At 32.8% G+C, this 17,582-nt stretch overlaps 3 protein-coding genes across 3 annotated transcripts in view; 2 read left to right on the forward strand and 1 right to left on the reverse strand.

Moving 5' to 3' along the window:
* Positions 1 to 17,470, reverse strand: part of LOC128190166 (transmembrane protein 170B-like) — a 30,837-nt gene extending 13,367 nt beyond the window's left edge. Inside the window, exon 1 of the mRNA XM_052862096.1 lies at positions 17,303 to 17,470. The gene's annotated coding sequence lies outside the window, so the exon portion shown is untranslated. The remainder of the gene's footprint in view (positions 1 to 17,302) is intronic.
* LOC128190164 (uncharacterized) lies at positions 8,956 to 10,165 on the forward strand. The gene is made up of 2 exons (XM_052862092.1): positions 8,956 to 9,100; positions 9,203 to 10,165. The coding sequence occupies exon 2, from the start codon at positions 9,285 to 9,287 to the stop codon at positions 10,065 to 10,067; it is 783 nt and encodes a 260-aa protein (XP_052718052.1). The 5' UTR covers positions 8,956 to 9,100; positions 9,203 to 9,284; the 3' UTR covers positions 10,068 to 10,165.
* LOC128190165 (uncharacterized) lies at positions 15,120 to 16,889 on the forward strand. Its single transcript, XM_052862093.1, has 3 exons — positions 15,120 to 15,261; positions 15,447 to 15,712; positions 15,992 to 16,889. Exons 2-3 carry the CDS (start codon positions 15,454 to 15,456, stop codon positions 16,429 to 16,431), a joined length of 699 nt encoding a protein of 232 aa, XP_052718053.1. The 5' UTR covers positions 15,120 to 15,261; positions 15,447 to 15,453; the 3' UTR covers positions 16,432 to 16,889.
* Positions 17,471 to 17,582: the final 112 nt, after the last annotated feature.

A 17,582-nucleotide genomic window follows, 5' to 3' on the forward strand; every position in this document is an offset into this window, starting at 1 on the left:
AGCTATAACTTTTTACTTATTTCTATTATATGGTATTGCTGGCATATTAGCGTAACGTACGCAGTTAGTGAAAGCGTTTTATGCGTGTTTTGAGTATTTTTATATTATTTTCAAATATGATGTACATGTATATACTTAAATCAAAATTGAATTTTCGGTGTTCTAGACGATCTTTTATCATACAGACGATACAGTATCATTGAGATGGAAGAAAAAAACTGTAGGACTGACGACATTAAAAAATTAAAATACAGTAAACATTAAAATACCCGGTAATTTGTGAAACTAGTAATTTGTGAAACTAGTATTTTTAGCAATGCAGTTTTGTTTACGTTTGCATTACAAAGCATGCAGTTGTTTATTCCAGCAGCTATATACATATGATCCGAATAGAGAGCTCTAGACGTTGCCTGGTTTGATTTTCCGATTATATATTGGGACTATTGTCTGTCGATTCCAAAATATTCATGCAGCACATTTGGACGATTTATAATGGAAAATGTTGACATCTTTTCTCCATTTGGAAGTCACTCAGAAGACCTTGCACAATTTTTCAACACTATCATCCGGGTCTGTTAAAATGCAAAACCCCGTAGACTTCTTTATTTTTAGCCGTGTATTTATACCAGCTGATAAGCTAGAGAGGACGTTTTAAAGAAAGAATAATGAGAATGTTTAATGCTTCTAAAAGAGAATCGCTTGAACACTGAGGTATATATAAATATACAGCAAAAAGTGAATCGAGGATATTTTGGGACAGAATATAGTGGTCAATGCATGTACTGTTAATTTTGAGGAAATAAATATTCTTGAATAAATAATCTAATATTGCTAATCTTTCAAAAAAAATTAAAAAGGTACATAAAGTATATCGTTTTAGCATACTTAACAAATCTATGAGGTAAATAACATTAGATATGATTTTCCGCTTTCCATCCGTTCCGTTTTCCGTTCCGCATTTTAGCAACACCCATGTATGTATACACGTGAACCCATCTAATCGAAGAGCTGGGTAAAACTAGTACCCGCTAATGAGACATGCAAACCCGTGTTGTGTACGTAACTTCAGACAAAGATCAGTCATTTGTAACATGCATGTATTTTTATGAACTATTCTTCAAATCCACTTGCACTATTTTATTAGGTAAATAACAGCTTTAAGGTGGTACAGGACACCTGCATATTGTGATGTACATGTATACTTCCTATTGAGATAAACAATAAAGTATGTTGAATATTGATTAAATATTTACCCCCCAAATAATGTTACCTAACATTGAAGCGCAATGGGTTAGAGCGTTTACATGTCTGTAAGAGCATTGGGGTCCAAGGTGTATTTTTGGTAATTTACGAATTTTCATGGGGGGGGGGGGGGTCTGGACCCCTCACTCCCATCCCTTCTCTAAATCTGTGCACACGATGATGTTATTGTAGGCACACAGAAGCAAATCTAAAACCGGCAACCGCCACGGGGAGGGAGCATAATTTAATTTTTAATTTTGTTTGTAATAATTATATAGACCATTATACTTCCTATGACATAAAATGTTAAGATTATTGATTAACTGAAAATTCACTGCAAACAGTTCTACCCCAAATTGCACATAAAGTGCTGCTCATGTCACGATGTGTATTATCATATGGGAAGGGATCTCATCCTTCAGTTATGAAAATTATAATTTTTAAATGTATTACCGGAGTTTGCATGTAGCCTTCATTTTTAATTAAACTGGTACAAAACAGTGTTATTTAGGGGCAAACACATGGTGCGGGTATTACTGTCTAATGACAGCATCTAGTTCAAATTAGAAACTACATGTACTTGTCATGCAAAATAACATATCATTGATTTTAAAATAAATAAACATCGACATGATCAACTCCCGTCAGTTCTTCAGTACTTTGATTATTTAAATTTGCTTTCTAACTATCACATAGTAGGCCTACAAGTTTTTCGCCTGTGTATATTAAGTTAATTCACTGGAACACTTTACTTAATCCATCTCTCTTTATGATTTTTTTTAACTTAATGTATCTGGTCCTAAATTCAATAATTTTTACAATGTTTAAAATGACCAATAAAAACAACCTAAAAATTTATGTGTATACATGTATATGTACTACATTTCAACAATTTTTTTCTAGACAAAGCTCAACAAAAACCAAGATACCGAAATAAAACGTGCATTATAGTAATTGTGCTTTGAGTGACATTTTTTTATAGCTGATAAAAATCTCTTGCATTTAGGAGCAAAGGCATTTTTAATCTTCACTGTAAGACACAAAGTGTTTTCATTTAAGTTATCCATTCTTTCATACATCAATTCTATGTAAGAATCGGAGATTTACATAAGGGTCTGGGCAAACATAGTCACCAATATTCTTTATATTTCGTAAATGGACACACATAGGTGTAAAACGCAAAATGATACTGAAATTGGTTGCTAGGAGTAACCGTTGCCATGATAAGCGAGGCTAAAGATAGAAAAATAACAAAACTTACCTACTTTGAAGCCATATTAGAAGATTTTATCCACTAATATAAACTATCAAAGACATTAGAAAACCTTTGTCCTATTGCCAATTTTTACTTCAAAGTGAAAATTGATGGAGAAACCAATACTTTTAAAATTTGACTATGCAACCGTTGAAAAATTTCTAAATGGTTTTTTTAATAAGCTGAAATGAGACGCTATTAACTTTTCACATCCCTATCAATGTCCATGCGAGGTAACAAGGTCAAGAAATAATTTTGATATGCTGTAATTCCTGATTTAAGCGATTTTTTAGCAACTGTATTTGTTGGAACTTGTAAAGATTTCTCTAAATGTTCATTATACACTCCAAAATGTTTTTTATGTAACAAGAAGTGTTGTTGCTATGGAAATTAAAGTCGCATAGAAAATCTAACAGAAGATCTTACTTTTTTAAAAGTCCATAGCAACAGCAATTTTCAAAGCAAAGGAATATGTGCGGTATGATCAAATATCTGCCCCCGATAAAACCAGTTTTTAGATAGTATCGTATAAAAACCAAATCTTCATAAATCATTGTACATAGGATGCCTATCACTCAATTTTGCTTTATCTTTTGCATTCGGAAGTATAGAGCGCAAGTCTGCTCAAGTATGATTTTAACGTATGTTTTTCTTCAGACAGTTATACATATCATACTAAAAAATGGTACTTGAGTAAGCCTGCGCCCGATGTTTCCCAGTCGAAAAACCATCGGAAAACACCCATATTTTGCTACAAAAAATCAATTTATCAAAATAAGACAATCTTCACGACGTTATTTCTACATTATGACGTCACTGTGGTGATAACCTTTTACACCCTAATTTTCAATATAATTTTAACTATTCTCACCTTATTTTTAAAGCTCTTTATAAAACTTTGATTTTGGGGGCAAAAATGCATAATACCGCACAAAGTCCTTTAAAGTTCTGGACATACTTGATTTTTCCTCACCAATTGATATCAAATTCTTCTTAAAACTTACACTTTACATGTGAATAAAACCCAATCAAAAAAATTGGAATTTACCTTATTTTTCAGCTTGTTACCGTAGCAAGGGTTCTCAATTTTCATTTTGAAATTCCTAATAGAAGATCAAGAATTGTATTTTAAATTCAAATTAAATGAATATATCATATTTTGAAATTTCTGCTTAATTACCATAAAAACATTTTAAAATATGCACTTCTTAGTAAATGTTTTAATTGAAAAATGATAATATTTTTTCATAACATATTTTACACTGGAACCCCAATATAGTTGCCACTGCTTTCAATATGTTCTAAAATAAGCATTAAAATGTCATTTTTAGCTTCTATTACCATAGCAACGGGACTACATAACAACAAATAAATGGTGTTTTTCTTTTTTTTTTACTCATCAAAGTCTATCAAACTTTTCTTTTTTATATAATATTGACATTTTTTTGGGGACCCAAAATGAACCCAAATTTGTTATAAGTTGTTATAAGTACATTCTTCAGCTCTTCATCTACCAAGGCTTATTTGCAGCAATATACTATCATAAACAATAAGATCTTTTTATAGATAACTGATACAGGAAAAATAATTTTTCATTAGGAATTCGAACATCTTTGCGTGAAGAACCATTAAAAAAAGATATAGAAATCGCCTTTTTTTCTTTTGTCTCAGTCTAATTTCTAGTCTTGCTGAATATTGCAAGTATTCGAGTAACTTCGTTTTTGTATCTTTGTCGTTTTCTTTTTCCTTTTCCTCTCTAAAATGATATTAAGTTTAAGTATTTATCAAAATTGTATAACGGTGCATTATGCAACGGTGCTTTCTTGACCTCTTATGTAAAAGATAAAGCAGACTTTGATGCAGAAATTTATGGGTTGTTAGTCAGAACTCCCAATGCTACGAGGAACAAAACATGTTTAGAAATTTTTTACCTGTTTAAAACGTCTGAATAAGCATAGAAATTCCAAACAAGCATTTTTTCCAAGAAAGAATCGAAATAAATCTTTTAAAACCCTTTTATCTTCCATGACATAATAATCCTCAATATACTGAGAGAATGACGTATACATACTATTGTCTATACTTTATCATTTTTTTTGGAAGCGCAACAACTTAGTAAAATGTAATTTGAATACGGCTCTTAGTAAAATTCATCTAACGATCTTTTTTTCGGGGGGGGGGGGGGGGTAAGATGGAGGTGAGTCGGTAGTGGGGTTGATTTACATAATGCACATAATATAGTACTTTACAAAAATTTAGATTATCGGAAATCAAAATTTGTACATGACAATTGTCAAGTACTTTTGATTTCCGATAATCTAAATTGTTGTAAAGGACAATATTTTAGTCGATTAAACACTTCTGTTTGTTTGATATAATGCCATGGATATGCATCTGATCCTGACAATGACACAGTGTGCGGTTCTCCAAATAAAAAAAAAACAGCCATAGGTATATACCATTGAATAATGCAAGCAGAAAGTCGATTGAAGATTTCACAGTTGCTAAAGAGGTAAATAAAAACATTCAGATTCGTACATTATATACATTATGTGAAACTTAATACAAGTCTTTCTTGTAGTTTATTTATCTTAATTAGAATTGAAAATGAATTTATGCAAGTAAAAGAAATACAACCATTGTGTAATAACGATTAAAAAAATATACATGTAATGACGAAATATTTCTATTACTAGTACCTAAAACAGCATCTTATTTTTTTTTCAATAATTATATACATATACACTTAAAACGATTGCTAGTAATCAAAAGAGATTAATGAGATTCTTAAAAACTATCTTAGCAATGAACATGTTACATTTTGTAACCGTTTGTGCATCGTTACTTTGTAGATATCCTGAATGAAAATTTAAATCGGATGTTTCAACATTACAAGCAGCCAATTTTTTAAGCATCCACCTTAGCATCCCTGGGAAAGTCCCAAGCATGTACATATTAGTTTGAAATTTTTTTGTCAATGTTTAAAGTATCAGAGTCAATTGGAAAAAAAAATACAAAATAGGAAACGAACAGATGGGCACGTTTACAATGTAATTTTAACCTTTCATTGTGGTATAAATACCAAAAAAACCAAAACACCAGAACGACTCCCAAATTGTGTTTTATATACACCCAAATTTGATTTAAATCCAAGGTTTCGGTTTTGGTTGTTTTTTTTTAAAAGACGGTTTTTATTCACAGGTAAATCAACAAAGGTGTTTTGTGATGGGTTTCATACCCTCTAAATCTCAGATTGAATAACAAAAAAATGTTATCTTCTGAAAAATCAATGGGCTTGTAACCGCCTTTCAACATAGCACTGAGGCTTAACTGTACCTCTTATAAAGTGCAGTCTCGATTTATCCAGAATGATATAATTCTCAAGGACACAAAATGCTGGGGGTGGGGTGCATCTTTTTTACTGAGTAAGTCTTGATAGCCGCTTCACACCCCCTCCCCTCCCCGACCCACGGATTGACCACCATCAACGCCTGATATCTCAATGTTACTGCTATATATGTACAAGAACTTGAACCCATCTCTTTATGTAAAAATAAAAAAAAAGATAGACCAAATAGCCTGATTATGTAAACCGTGTCATTTAAGACATTTCGATAAGTATATGTGTATTTTTTATATATCAAGTTTCCCGGGTATTATTTTCAATATGATCATTTATACCTATCAATCTTTATCATGTCAAAGATTGACATACTTAATTGTGTAATCGAAGATCCAATTACTGTTTTTCTGTAGAAGACAATTTTAGTACGTGATATTTGAAGAAATCTGCGTGTCTGCATCAAGTGCTGTTATGTAATCAAACAACAGGAAATTACCAGTTGAAGGTATACATTGTACAGTTAAGTCATATTTCTAAAGATTTTCTGGCAAAAAAACCCCATAATTATACCTTTATCAAAATTCTGTTTCTGAATGTTGTTGGGGTTTTTTTTGCATTAAAAGGAAGTTTTATATGTATTGCAAAGTTAAGATATTTTTAATTTAAAACGGTACAAAACAGATTTCACTTTTAAGACATACATGTATTTTCAGTATTTTGTTTTACTTTCAAAGAAATTTCAAATACATACAACGTCTTCTTGATTTATAAATTAAAAAATATTGTGTTCTTACTTTATTTATCAAATATAGTACTTTTAAAACAGCATAATGCACATTTCCTGTTCTTTGACCTAAGTTTGCGCTTCTTTTGGATGAGAATTGTAATTTCCACACAATAAAATTCATTAACACCAAAAATTGACAGAAAAAAGCCGTATCAGAACTATAGATTCTTTAATTAAGATAGGACTGATAGATAAATTAATAGATAGTACATGATCAGTATGTTACTCACTTTTGTGAAGCTTAATGAAAATTTGGAGAAGAAATAGCATAACCGTTCAATTATTATGATAGTCTTTATATGTATCAGAATAAGAGGCAAATGGCCTACTTTCATGTGCCTGTGAGAAATAAATTTGAAAACCTCCACCCTTTTGCAAAAAGCAGGCAAGAAAGTACACGAATAAAAATAATTAGAACTGATATACATGTAGGTATATAGAAAGTGTGGAATTTCTTTCAATCTTGTCCAGTATACTTGTATATATAAACGTCTTATATGAGTAGGAAAGTCCATAACCAGTAAATATTTCAAATTTAGTACTCTTCTGTACAGTACATTATGTCAAGTTTTGGATTAATTTTTGATACCTAGAAAAAAAATATGTTATTCCGATATGTGTGCAGGCGTTGACAGAAATGTAAATGTTACAGATACACACACACACACACAGAGAGAGAGAAAAGAGAGAGAGAGAGAGAGAGTTTTAATAGTGCATTTTTTGGTGGTGAACTATCAATTTTATTGTGCCTTTTTCTTTGAAAGGAGATTAACTTGGGTTTACGTACAACTCAAGATCGATTTAAAGGTTCTTAACTGATATTTACTTTGAAGTTCCGTATTAAATTCGTTCAAGGATAAACACACGATCAACCTGCTTTTTCATGACTTTCAATCCCCCATTTTTTTTCACTTTTTGCGCATTAAGTGAAGTGACATAATAAAAATGTTCATTCTAAAATTTTGATCGTTCAAGCCAGATGTTCATATTTTATCTGCAAGATAAGGAGACGAAAATAGGCTACTTCAAAATATTGTTTAGATTTTCTTTCGCATATCTAAAATACTCTGAAAAAAAATACTTTTATAAGTGGTCTGGCAGGTATATATATGTTTGTTTGTTAAGCCAGGCAGATAGAATACATATTAACCTCTTGAGACTTTTTTTTCTTCTGTTTTACCCGTATATACACAAAAACACAGCATTTACTGTTTATATATTAATTGTATCTTGCCCTGAATCTATCATAATTTATCCAAATAAAGTTAAAGATGATTAGATATAGGGCGTGTGTCAGATCAAAAGATTAAGGATCTTCTGTTAGAAGTTATGAGTTGCGCAATAACTTCAATATAATGACTAATAAGGATGTCCTTGAAAGAGTTTTTATCACCTTCTTGTATCCGCAAGTCTTTAAAAGTAAAACAAAAGTCACCTACATTGATTTTTTGAAAAGATATCCTTTCACAATCCATCAATTCAGGACGTGGATCAGGGAAAAGAACATGGTTCACACAAATGCAGACTTTAATCGCAAAACGTAAAAAATGTTGTCTATTTCTAACATGAAAAAAAAGTTTTATTAGAAATTAGTAAGTCAAGTCTGAAGTTTTTATGTAAACTGATTTACAAAAGAATGAGATTTATTTAGACACACATACTAGCGTATGTGTAATATACATTTGTATTTCTTTGTTTCGCTCTTTCACTAAAAATTATACTCTTTGTCATAAATACTGTTAACCATTTGTTGAGGCTTCATACTTGAACTAGGATATTATCCAACAAAGAATATGAATGTACTGGTGTCTTTTAGTAAGCTTTAAACTTGGTCAAAATTGAGGAAGTGTTTTTTTTCAAAACTTTATTCTATGCATAGCCTAAATGTTTCTGGTTAAACCCAAACTGTTTAAAAATAACAACAAAACATCAACAACAAAGCGATGGAAAAGTTTTCTGAATCACTCGACCATATCAACGCTAAAAAGAAAACAAGACAAGTTTACTGTGGAAAAAATTATTCATTCTGTGATATGATATATATGTGTATGCAACATGCATATGTATAAAAAGAAATATGTAAATCAACCTTAACGTTAGAATTAAATTCATCTCAATGACTTTATGATTGGTTTTAGTTTCTTCAATAAAGTTAGTTGGATCGATAAGGCTTTATTAACCTTCTACCAGCGGGGACCAACAAACAAATTATTCATTATTAAAACAATTCTCTCTATATACTCCCAAATATCAAGGTACTGCTTTCGGTTTCATAAAGTTACAAAGCTTTATAAGATAAAAAAAAAATTAAAAAATCAACAAACCACCGCATTCAGTCGGACGGTTGATATATAGATATTGATAGATCATTAAAAGACGAGACAGAGATTTAAACCACGTCAATATTTAATATGTAACCGAATTATTTGTGATATCGGGAGCTTGAATTAAATTCTGCGCAAAAGACAGAGGGGTAAGTAGGGAATTTCCAAATGTCTCCTATATTTAATTTCCTTCCCGAAAGGGATCTTTAAAAAGTAAATTTACCTGCCAGTTGTAAGCATCAATATTACAGGTACTACACAGCACCAGAACACCTCGTTGACATTGAAGTCGTGAAAATTGTTTCAGAGTCTCATTCAACTTTGTTTTAAAAAATGGAAAATGGGACCCTGTCGTCCGTTAAATTCAGTGGGTGCAAATGTAGGAAAACGGCTTCTTTTGACTTTAAACTTAAGAAGAGAGGCAAAAAATTCAACGTCTACAAGGGGCGGATGCATTCATGTTGTGCCGACATTCAGTATGCAGCTGTAAAAGCGAGGGCGAACGAGAAAGGAAGTAGTTCGGACCTTGTTGACTACGTGATAGCTTTAGAGGCTGCAATAAATATAGCCCTCAGGTTTTCAAAATGTTTCAAAAACATTTTAACGGTTCAGTTTCCGGAACTACACCTAGCAGTAATGGACAATGTTAGTGTCTTCAACAAACTCTTCTCCAAGGGTTCCCGCGCACTGTCAAGCGAGGAATATGTTTTGTTTGAGCCTTATATCAAAGATCTGAAATATTTCGTTACAGCAGAGGGTATTGTTACAGACACGTGCCCTGTGGTGATTGAAGAACTCTGTCATTTTTCCTACCACGAATCCAACGGCACCAACGTTCTACGTGGATTGAGAGGGGCTTGGGAAAAGAACGGAAAAAGCTTCCGCCTCGCTTCACCGTCCACAAAGTATTTTGTCGAAAAATGCACCGAATCTGAAATTCCTTGTGCCATTAACAATTTCTTTCAAACCCATAGATGCACTGCTGTTTGTGAAAAATGGCTGGTTCCGAATCAAAAGCAAGGTGCGCCAGCAGCGACGGACATTTCCACATCCGGGGCTTGTGGTCCGGTAATGGAACTGCCCCCGTCCTACAGTTATATCGTGGAATCTCACTGACACATTATGTAATTTATGCATGCTTTTTAAAATCTTAGTTGAAATATTGGTCGTCGTAATTTACTTTTTTGCTTGATCTCAATAAATGTTGAAAATAAAATGGACTGCTTAATTTAATCCGTTCAGCCATTGTTAAAAAAATGAAGAGAAAATGATTTTAAAAAATGTGTTGAGTTCTAGAAGTATTGCAATATCCTTATGATAATTTACTTAAACAATACAAGGCTGTCTTCGGTGTGTTGATATGTGGATATGAAGGTAGAAAGTATTGCAGAAAAAAATTACACAGTAAAAAAACCCCGCAGTGGGTTATCTTAAGGTTTTTTGCATTGATCACTACCATTTATAGCTCGTATAATTCACCAAAGAGAAAGTACCCACTCTTCTGCTCCTGTCCTTTTTCATTTAAGAAAAATATCTACATGAGATAGGCACCTTTTTCTTTAATGAATTTCCTAATAACATAATTTATTAATGTAACCTATTCATCTCTATCAACTATTCACATGACTCGGTATTTAGAAAAGTGGTTGTATTGGTTTTCGACTGTAACATAAAATAGAGAAGGCAAGCTAACTATTTAGATTTAATCTAACTGAATCATTCACATCTTCGCTAAGTCTTGTTTGAGTGTACCAACAGCCCTAGAAGTGCAAGAATATGTCTATGTCTGAAATACTGAATATTAGCGCCTAAGACATCAACGATGATAATTTATACAAAATATAAAAACCCCAAACGAACTTGAATTTCAATGGAAAGGGGTTAGTCGGTGTTTGTTTATTTAGTTTAAATAATGGAAAAGAGATGTGCCCATTTCTAAAGTGTGTATTGGAAATACATTTGAGGAATTAATGGTGTAAAAATTAAACCTGATTATAAACATCTATAGAAATTCTGATTGTTACCGGTTCCATTCGCATATTCGATTTCCCCTGTCATTTATAATTCTAGAAATGTATTAGCATGAATAAATATAAAATATTTTATATCTCAGACCCAATATAATAAACAGGGCACACAAAATTTGAATCTTGCAGAGAATTGTGTTTTTTTAAAAAGTGATTTAGGAATGCCATTATTTTCCCGCACACCAGACCTCTACTATCTGTACAAATGTATGTTGGTATAATATACATACATGTATTATGTTAACACCAGTTAGATGCCGTCGGAATAGCAGAAGCTTAATTTCTAGAATTGATAACAAATCATATAGGCATTCAACCTATATGGTATATCCACTTTCGGTTTTACACATTTTTTAAATCGAATTCCTTCATTGGAAAGACTGGTGTTTATCATTTCTGCGCCTTAATTTAAATCGCCACCTCAATAAGATTTGAAAATACCCAAACTATTTTTATACTACACGTGTATTTGCAAACATTATTCCATATTTATATACGCAACATTCATTGATTTTTTAAATACTTTTTGGGGAAAAAACGACAATTGTTTTCTGGGCTGATAATTTTATATGTATCTACATGCATATGTGATATAACGAATATGAATAATATTATATACAAATATAAAGTTCCGATGCACAAGTATTTACGGAACATATTCCACCTACAAATAAGAACATGCAGTTGTTTATGTACAACTTCTATATATAGTAGCATAGGTCTTAGAATTGATAGATATGATGTGGATTCCAACTCGATTACATGGATATCGACTTCAGTCGTATTTATGACTTATGGAATTTCCTTCCATTGAAAATAAACCAAATGTTTAAAAATAGATTAATTTAAAAATCAGTCAACCAATGCTAAATTTTCATCTTTGAATGCGCTTTTTAAATCTATATATTTTCCTCTGTTTTTTAAGAAAATCGATTGTTATTCTTAGATCTATAGAAACTGACAAGGCTGAAATCCACATGATCACGGTGTGCACGGAACAATCAGGATAATGCTAGACTCAAATTCCAAAATAAGACGACTTGGCTGTTTCTTTTATTTAACGTACTGATAAACATTGTTAATAATTTATTTTAATTAATACATTTACTTCTTTTTACACTAAATTCATTCATTTGTTTAAAGAAAGATGTAAATATAAGCAATAAAACGATTTCTTTGATGGTTCATGCGAGTTATGAAGGTAGCGATCATCCCCCCCCCCCCCCCCCTCCAAAAAAAAATGAATTGTCGCTACCTTCCTATCCCGCATGAAACACCAAAGAAAGCATTTATTGTTTAAATAAAGCATCTTATACACCATCTTAACGCAAAATTGTCTATCTAGAAACGAATATTTTGTATACTTCAGGTATATGTTTCAAGGTACTTGTATTCATTCCAAGAACGGCACAAGTCTTTCCTAGAAACCGATGCCTCAATCTTTACACGACGCGACGTTTATTTTTATCGGAAATTTGATATGCCCTTTTTGTGTGAGGGAGGGGGGGGGGGGCTGCATGTCAAAAAAAAAATAATAATAAGCAAATACTCAGTTAGGATCTGAACGTTCGAGGAATAGGTAGATCTTGTCGTTTCTGAATGGATATTTTTAGCATGAATAAAAAAAGGCATATCTTCATTAAATTATAACAATGATCATATAAGCATGCGTGATATTCAGTGTTTAATCTCTAGGTGATATATTACATATAATTCATGCTTATACTCATAAAATCCAGATAACAATTTCATTGACCGCGATAAACTCATGCGTCTTTATTATTTACAATTCAATGAAAGAACAGAATTTCATTCTTTTTTTCTCGGAAAAAAGTATGTAGGTTATCTTTCAATAAACATGTCATTTTTCAAAGGTAAAAGTCTCAGATATCGAAACTGGATTTGGGTTTTATCGACAAAAAAAGGGATTTTACAAGAATAACGTAAAAAAAAGCCTCAATTTGGGAAGCAGGTGTCGGTATATCGCAGGTTCAATGTGGTTTTTGCTTGTTATACCCGAAATTATCTTTTGAGAGAGAGAGAGAGAGAGAGAGAGAGAGAGAGAGAGAGAGAGAGAGAGAGAGAGAGAGGTTGCTGATTATACCCGAAATTATCTTGAGAGAGAGAGAGAGAGAGAGAGAGAGAGAGAGAGAGAGAGAGAGAGAGAGGGGGGGGGTTTGCTGATTATACCCGAAATTATCTTGAGAGAGAGAGAGAGAGAGAGAGAGATAGAGAAGAGAGAGAGAGAGAGAGAGAGAGAGAGAGAGAGAGATTTTTTGTTTTGATGGTATTAAGACTAAATATCATCACATGTATATATCTTTACATCCTTTTTTTCTTCGAAATTAATAACGGGCAAGTTCAGATGCTTTTGTTCAAAGTTTTACCTGTGAGAAGTTCGTCATTTTGTACATTTTGAATTTACACGTTTGCAGCTGGAGGCTGGACACTTTTGGTTATTAATTAAATGGAAGATATGATGGTTGTTGAAAGAAATGCAGTGTATTCTTCCAAAGCGGACAGAAGTTAAAACATGCATTGTCGTCTTATAATGTATTCATAACTATGTGCTAGATTTTAATAAAATATATAGAGGAGAATGTACAATGTGTGACTCTAATAGTATTCGGGATAGGGTGAATTTTCATTATATTTTAGAATGTACACATTTTGCAAACGTTAGAAAAAAATTTCTGTCCAAGAGACAAGTATGAAAACCCAAATATTATAAAATTTAAAGAGATAATACTTGTAATGTAGAGAAACTAAAAATATTGTCAAGATTTATTAAGACAATTTTCAAATTCTGCTCTTCAAAATACAAACCTTTACAACCTACTGTATTGTAAACTCAACTTTTTTATCGTTATTACTTCTACTGTACATATGATCATTGACTGTTTTTGTGTTCATTTGTATATACTCATGTTGAACCTCAAATACCAGTGAACTGGTCTTGAGTGAATGAAGAATTGAATTCAAATTGAATTGAATTGGGAAGTAGCATTGTAGTTCAATTCTGAAAATTATAGCAATTTTATCAGGCAAAAAAGTAACCCATTTGTGAGTAATTTGTGTTCTTCGAAACTAACCAATAAACAGATCAATTGCTGAAAACATACAAAATGTACAATTGTGATAAACTGTTAAAACTGTTGAACTTCTATGTTTGAAAGCGACAACCTAACAAACCATTACTAGTAAATGCACTAACAATCAAATGGTCTGCTTTCTGATAGAAAAAAAATGGTGTGTTTGTATCTGAAATTATAACATAATCCACTGTCGCTAAATACTGTACTGGGATGCTCTTCATAAATTTGAAGATAAAAGTAATACTTCATTGGTTAAGACCTAGTGGGTCATGTTCTAAGTAAGTAGCTCATATTTTTCCTCCGCCCCCTTTCTAATTAATTTTTTTTTACTTAAGGTTGTATGGAACACATGTAAATATTAATGTGGATAAAAGTACATTACATGTCATCTTCGCTAGGCAAGGGTTCTCGGTCCACTTTGCGGGGAGCAAAGTGGACCGAAAACCCTTGGCTAGCGAAGATGATTACATGTATAATCAAAATAGTCTCGCCGGTTTAGAATTTTCAAATTTTACAATATTTGACCAAAATATATGTTTAAAATGCAGAAGTCCAAGCGAGATTCGAACTTACATGTACATGTATTACTTAAGATTCGTGGTCGACTCTCTTAACTAACTATTCTACGCAGTTAGGTAACAATTTTGGGAATTAAATATTTAGAAAATCATACTTCGCTTTATTGTTTATTTCGATTGGAAGTATGTCACAATATCGAGGGTCTCATATCACCTCACTATGATCTAACTATTATCTTGGAGTTGTTCCTCTTTTAATATACCAAGATTTCAGTAAAGAAAGAAAGATAACCCTTTTTTCATTGACCTTATATGTAATGGCTGATGTTTGTAAAAGTGTGGAAGTTTATAAATATAAAACTAAGACATTCCAAACTTTTTATAGGTCAAAATCCAAGAATCTACATGTATGCAACCTCCATTTCTTCCACTTGGACTCCCTTAAAAGCGACAATTCCGTAATGACCAAAATTTATGTACACACTAGCCCGGCCGAACCTTTAATCTTTCAGAGGTCAGTCCGATATGTGTTAATCCCTCTTTGCCCTAAACCAGTATAATATACATGTATAATCCGAATGGACCCGTTTGTTTTCATAAAAACAACGCTATAAATGCCGAAAATTTTCTTCATGGAAATTCGAAACTTATAACCATCACATCCAAGACTGTAAGTAATTTTCTTCAGTTATTTCATGAAAAGGGTTTCGAAAAACTTAAACTTGGATTTTCTGATAAACTAAAATGGTTAGAAGAGCATGTAAGTATGACCTAATGAGATTTAGCCACGTAAGCATATCCAAAAATAGGTTACACTATGTTGTAATGTCAATACTATTGTTTTCCGTCTTCCAGCACAACCATGCAGCAACAAGACATTGTCATCACCCTGTCCGTGTGTGCGGTGATTATGACCACTGTGTTCTTTGAGCATCGAATGCAGCAAGTGGAGGAGACATGTGCACGGGCACAGTCATACAATAATAATGACAGTCAAAGAGCGGGAAAATCTGAGGAGATGATTGGTGGAGAGCGAGTTGACGCAGAAGACGCAGATGAGAGGAGTGAGAGAACAGAGGCAACAATGAGGCGACACAAGTCCAACGATATTATGGAAGATGGTAATGTTGTATGAGCTAGAACCGGTGGCCGGAATTGTAACTGTCTTTGTCATGATGGCTGTGTTAAGGCAACTGTAATTTTGCATAGCAAGTTGTTGGATGGAACTTTTTGTTACAGCTTAAGTTAACTCATCAGCTTCAAATACATTAAAAGATAGTTCTGTCTTTCATTTCATGCATATATCGTCTATCGTCTTATTAAATGGAATTGTATTGCTCAGAATAATAAATCAGTGATTTCATGTTAACTAATAAAATGTGCATTGTATTGTATTTTAGAACTGAGTCAACTATCGGCTAGGAAGGCAGTGGCGTTTTCAGTGACAATAGGACACTCGTTAACAGACAACGAAACGGTGTCCGAGATCGTCATCTACGACATCGTCGAAATCAACATCGGCGAAGGTTACGACCCCACGACCGGGATATTTAGGGTCCCGGAATCAGGGGCGTACGCATTCCAGTGGACTAGTGTGACCATTCCGGGGAAATGGTTCGAGACAGAGTTGAACATTAATGGCCACCAGAAGAGGTTAAACAGTTGCAATAACAAGGGAGAGACTGCATCCTCAAACCTGTCGTGTACCTCGATGGTCATAACTGAGGCCAAAGAAGGGGATATTGTGTGGATAGCCAAGTTCGGACAAGATGGCGACTATCTAATGGAGATGTATTCATCATTTTCGGGATGGAAAATTGGGGAGTTGTCGAAAGAATGATTTAGTTTTAGTGTATTGTTCTTCACAAAAATTTAGATCATTGGGAATCAAATTTATACATGACAATACAAATTTTGATTCCCAATGATCTAATTTTTTTTTTAGAAGATCAGTATTATAGGCCTAATTGTACATGTACGTTTTAAGGTCGTGAAAAGGAGGCAACAAGATCAGATGTAAACATTTGACTAGATAACATCAGTGATATATCACTTGATAAAGTTTGAAGTCGTAATCAGATTTCAAAACAGATTGTTGCCAGAAAACACATTTAGGATAGAACGAAGATAATATCGACGAAAACAAAAGGTTCTAACAAACGACTTAAATTTGAAAACAGTTACTATCTTGGTCGGAACTGTCTTACAATAGCACTGGTACATGTATTTATGTCTTACACTATCAAGTGAGTGCATGACCGTGTACATTTTATGTACTGTAGTAAAATATGAAATATGGTTTTGTTGTTGTTATTCATTTGTTTTAGTACAACACGGTACTTCGTGCGTTAATCTTAGACTAGAGAGAATTATTATTTCCAAATATACCTATCGAGAACTAAACTGAACTGCCCACCGCCCAGCAGTACTTGTATGGTGAAAGTCAAAACTTCAACCATCTCGGAGAAGTTTATAGAGTTCAACAACCAAATAATGCCCTTTGAAATGGAAGAGTTTTTTTTTTTAAAGGAGTGAACTTTAACAATCATTATCGTGTCTTGGGGGATAAAGAGAAAATAATAAGTGTCTGTGATTTCATAATTACATGTCAAGCGATTTTTTAAATTCAAAAAAAAATTCTTGTTGGTATAAAAGATACCACTTGCAGGGTAAAAAATGCGTTGTTGCTTTTAAATCAGAAAAGTATTTACTTCGTCTGTTTATCACTTGCAAATCTATTTTATTTAGTCGTCTGCGATTGTTCAATTCAAAGACTTGTGATGACCTCACAGACAAAAAAAAATTTAAATCCTTCAATATGTTCGCGTCACTCCGATGAAATGAACAAACTGTCAATGAAAGTATCTTTACGGAAAAGAGAGCTCCTCCCATACATTACTTTGGTAAGAGATAATCAACTCGCATGCTATCGGTGACTTTATATGTATGTGTTTTTTTGAGTCGCTTGATTTAAATGTCATGGAAGAATGA

This window comes from Crassostrea angulata, chromosome 6 (assembly GCF_025612915.1).
Source record: "Crassostrea angulata isolate pt1a10 chromosome 6, ASM2561291v2, whole genome shotgun sequence".
Lineage (NCBI taxonomy): Eukaryota > Metazoa > Mollusca > Bivalvia > Ostreida > Ostreidae > Magallana > Magallana angulata.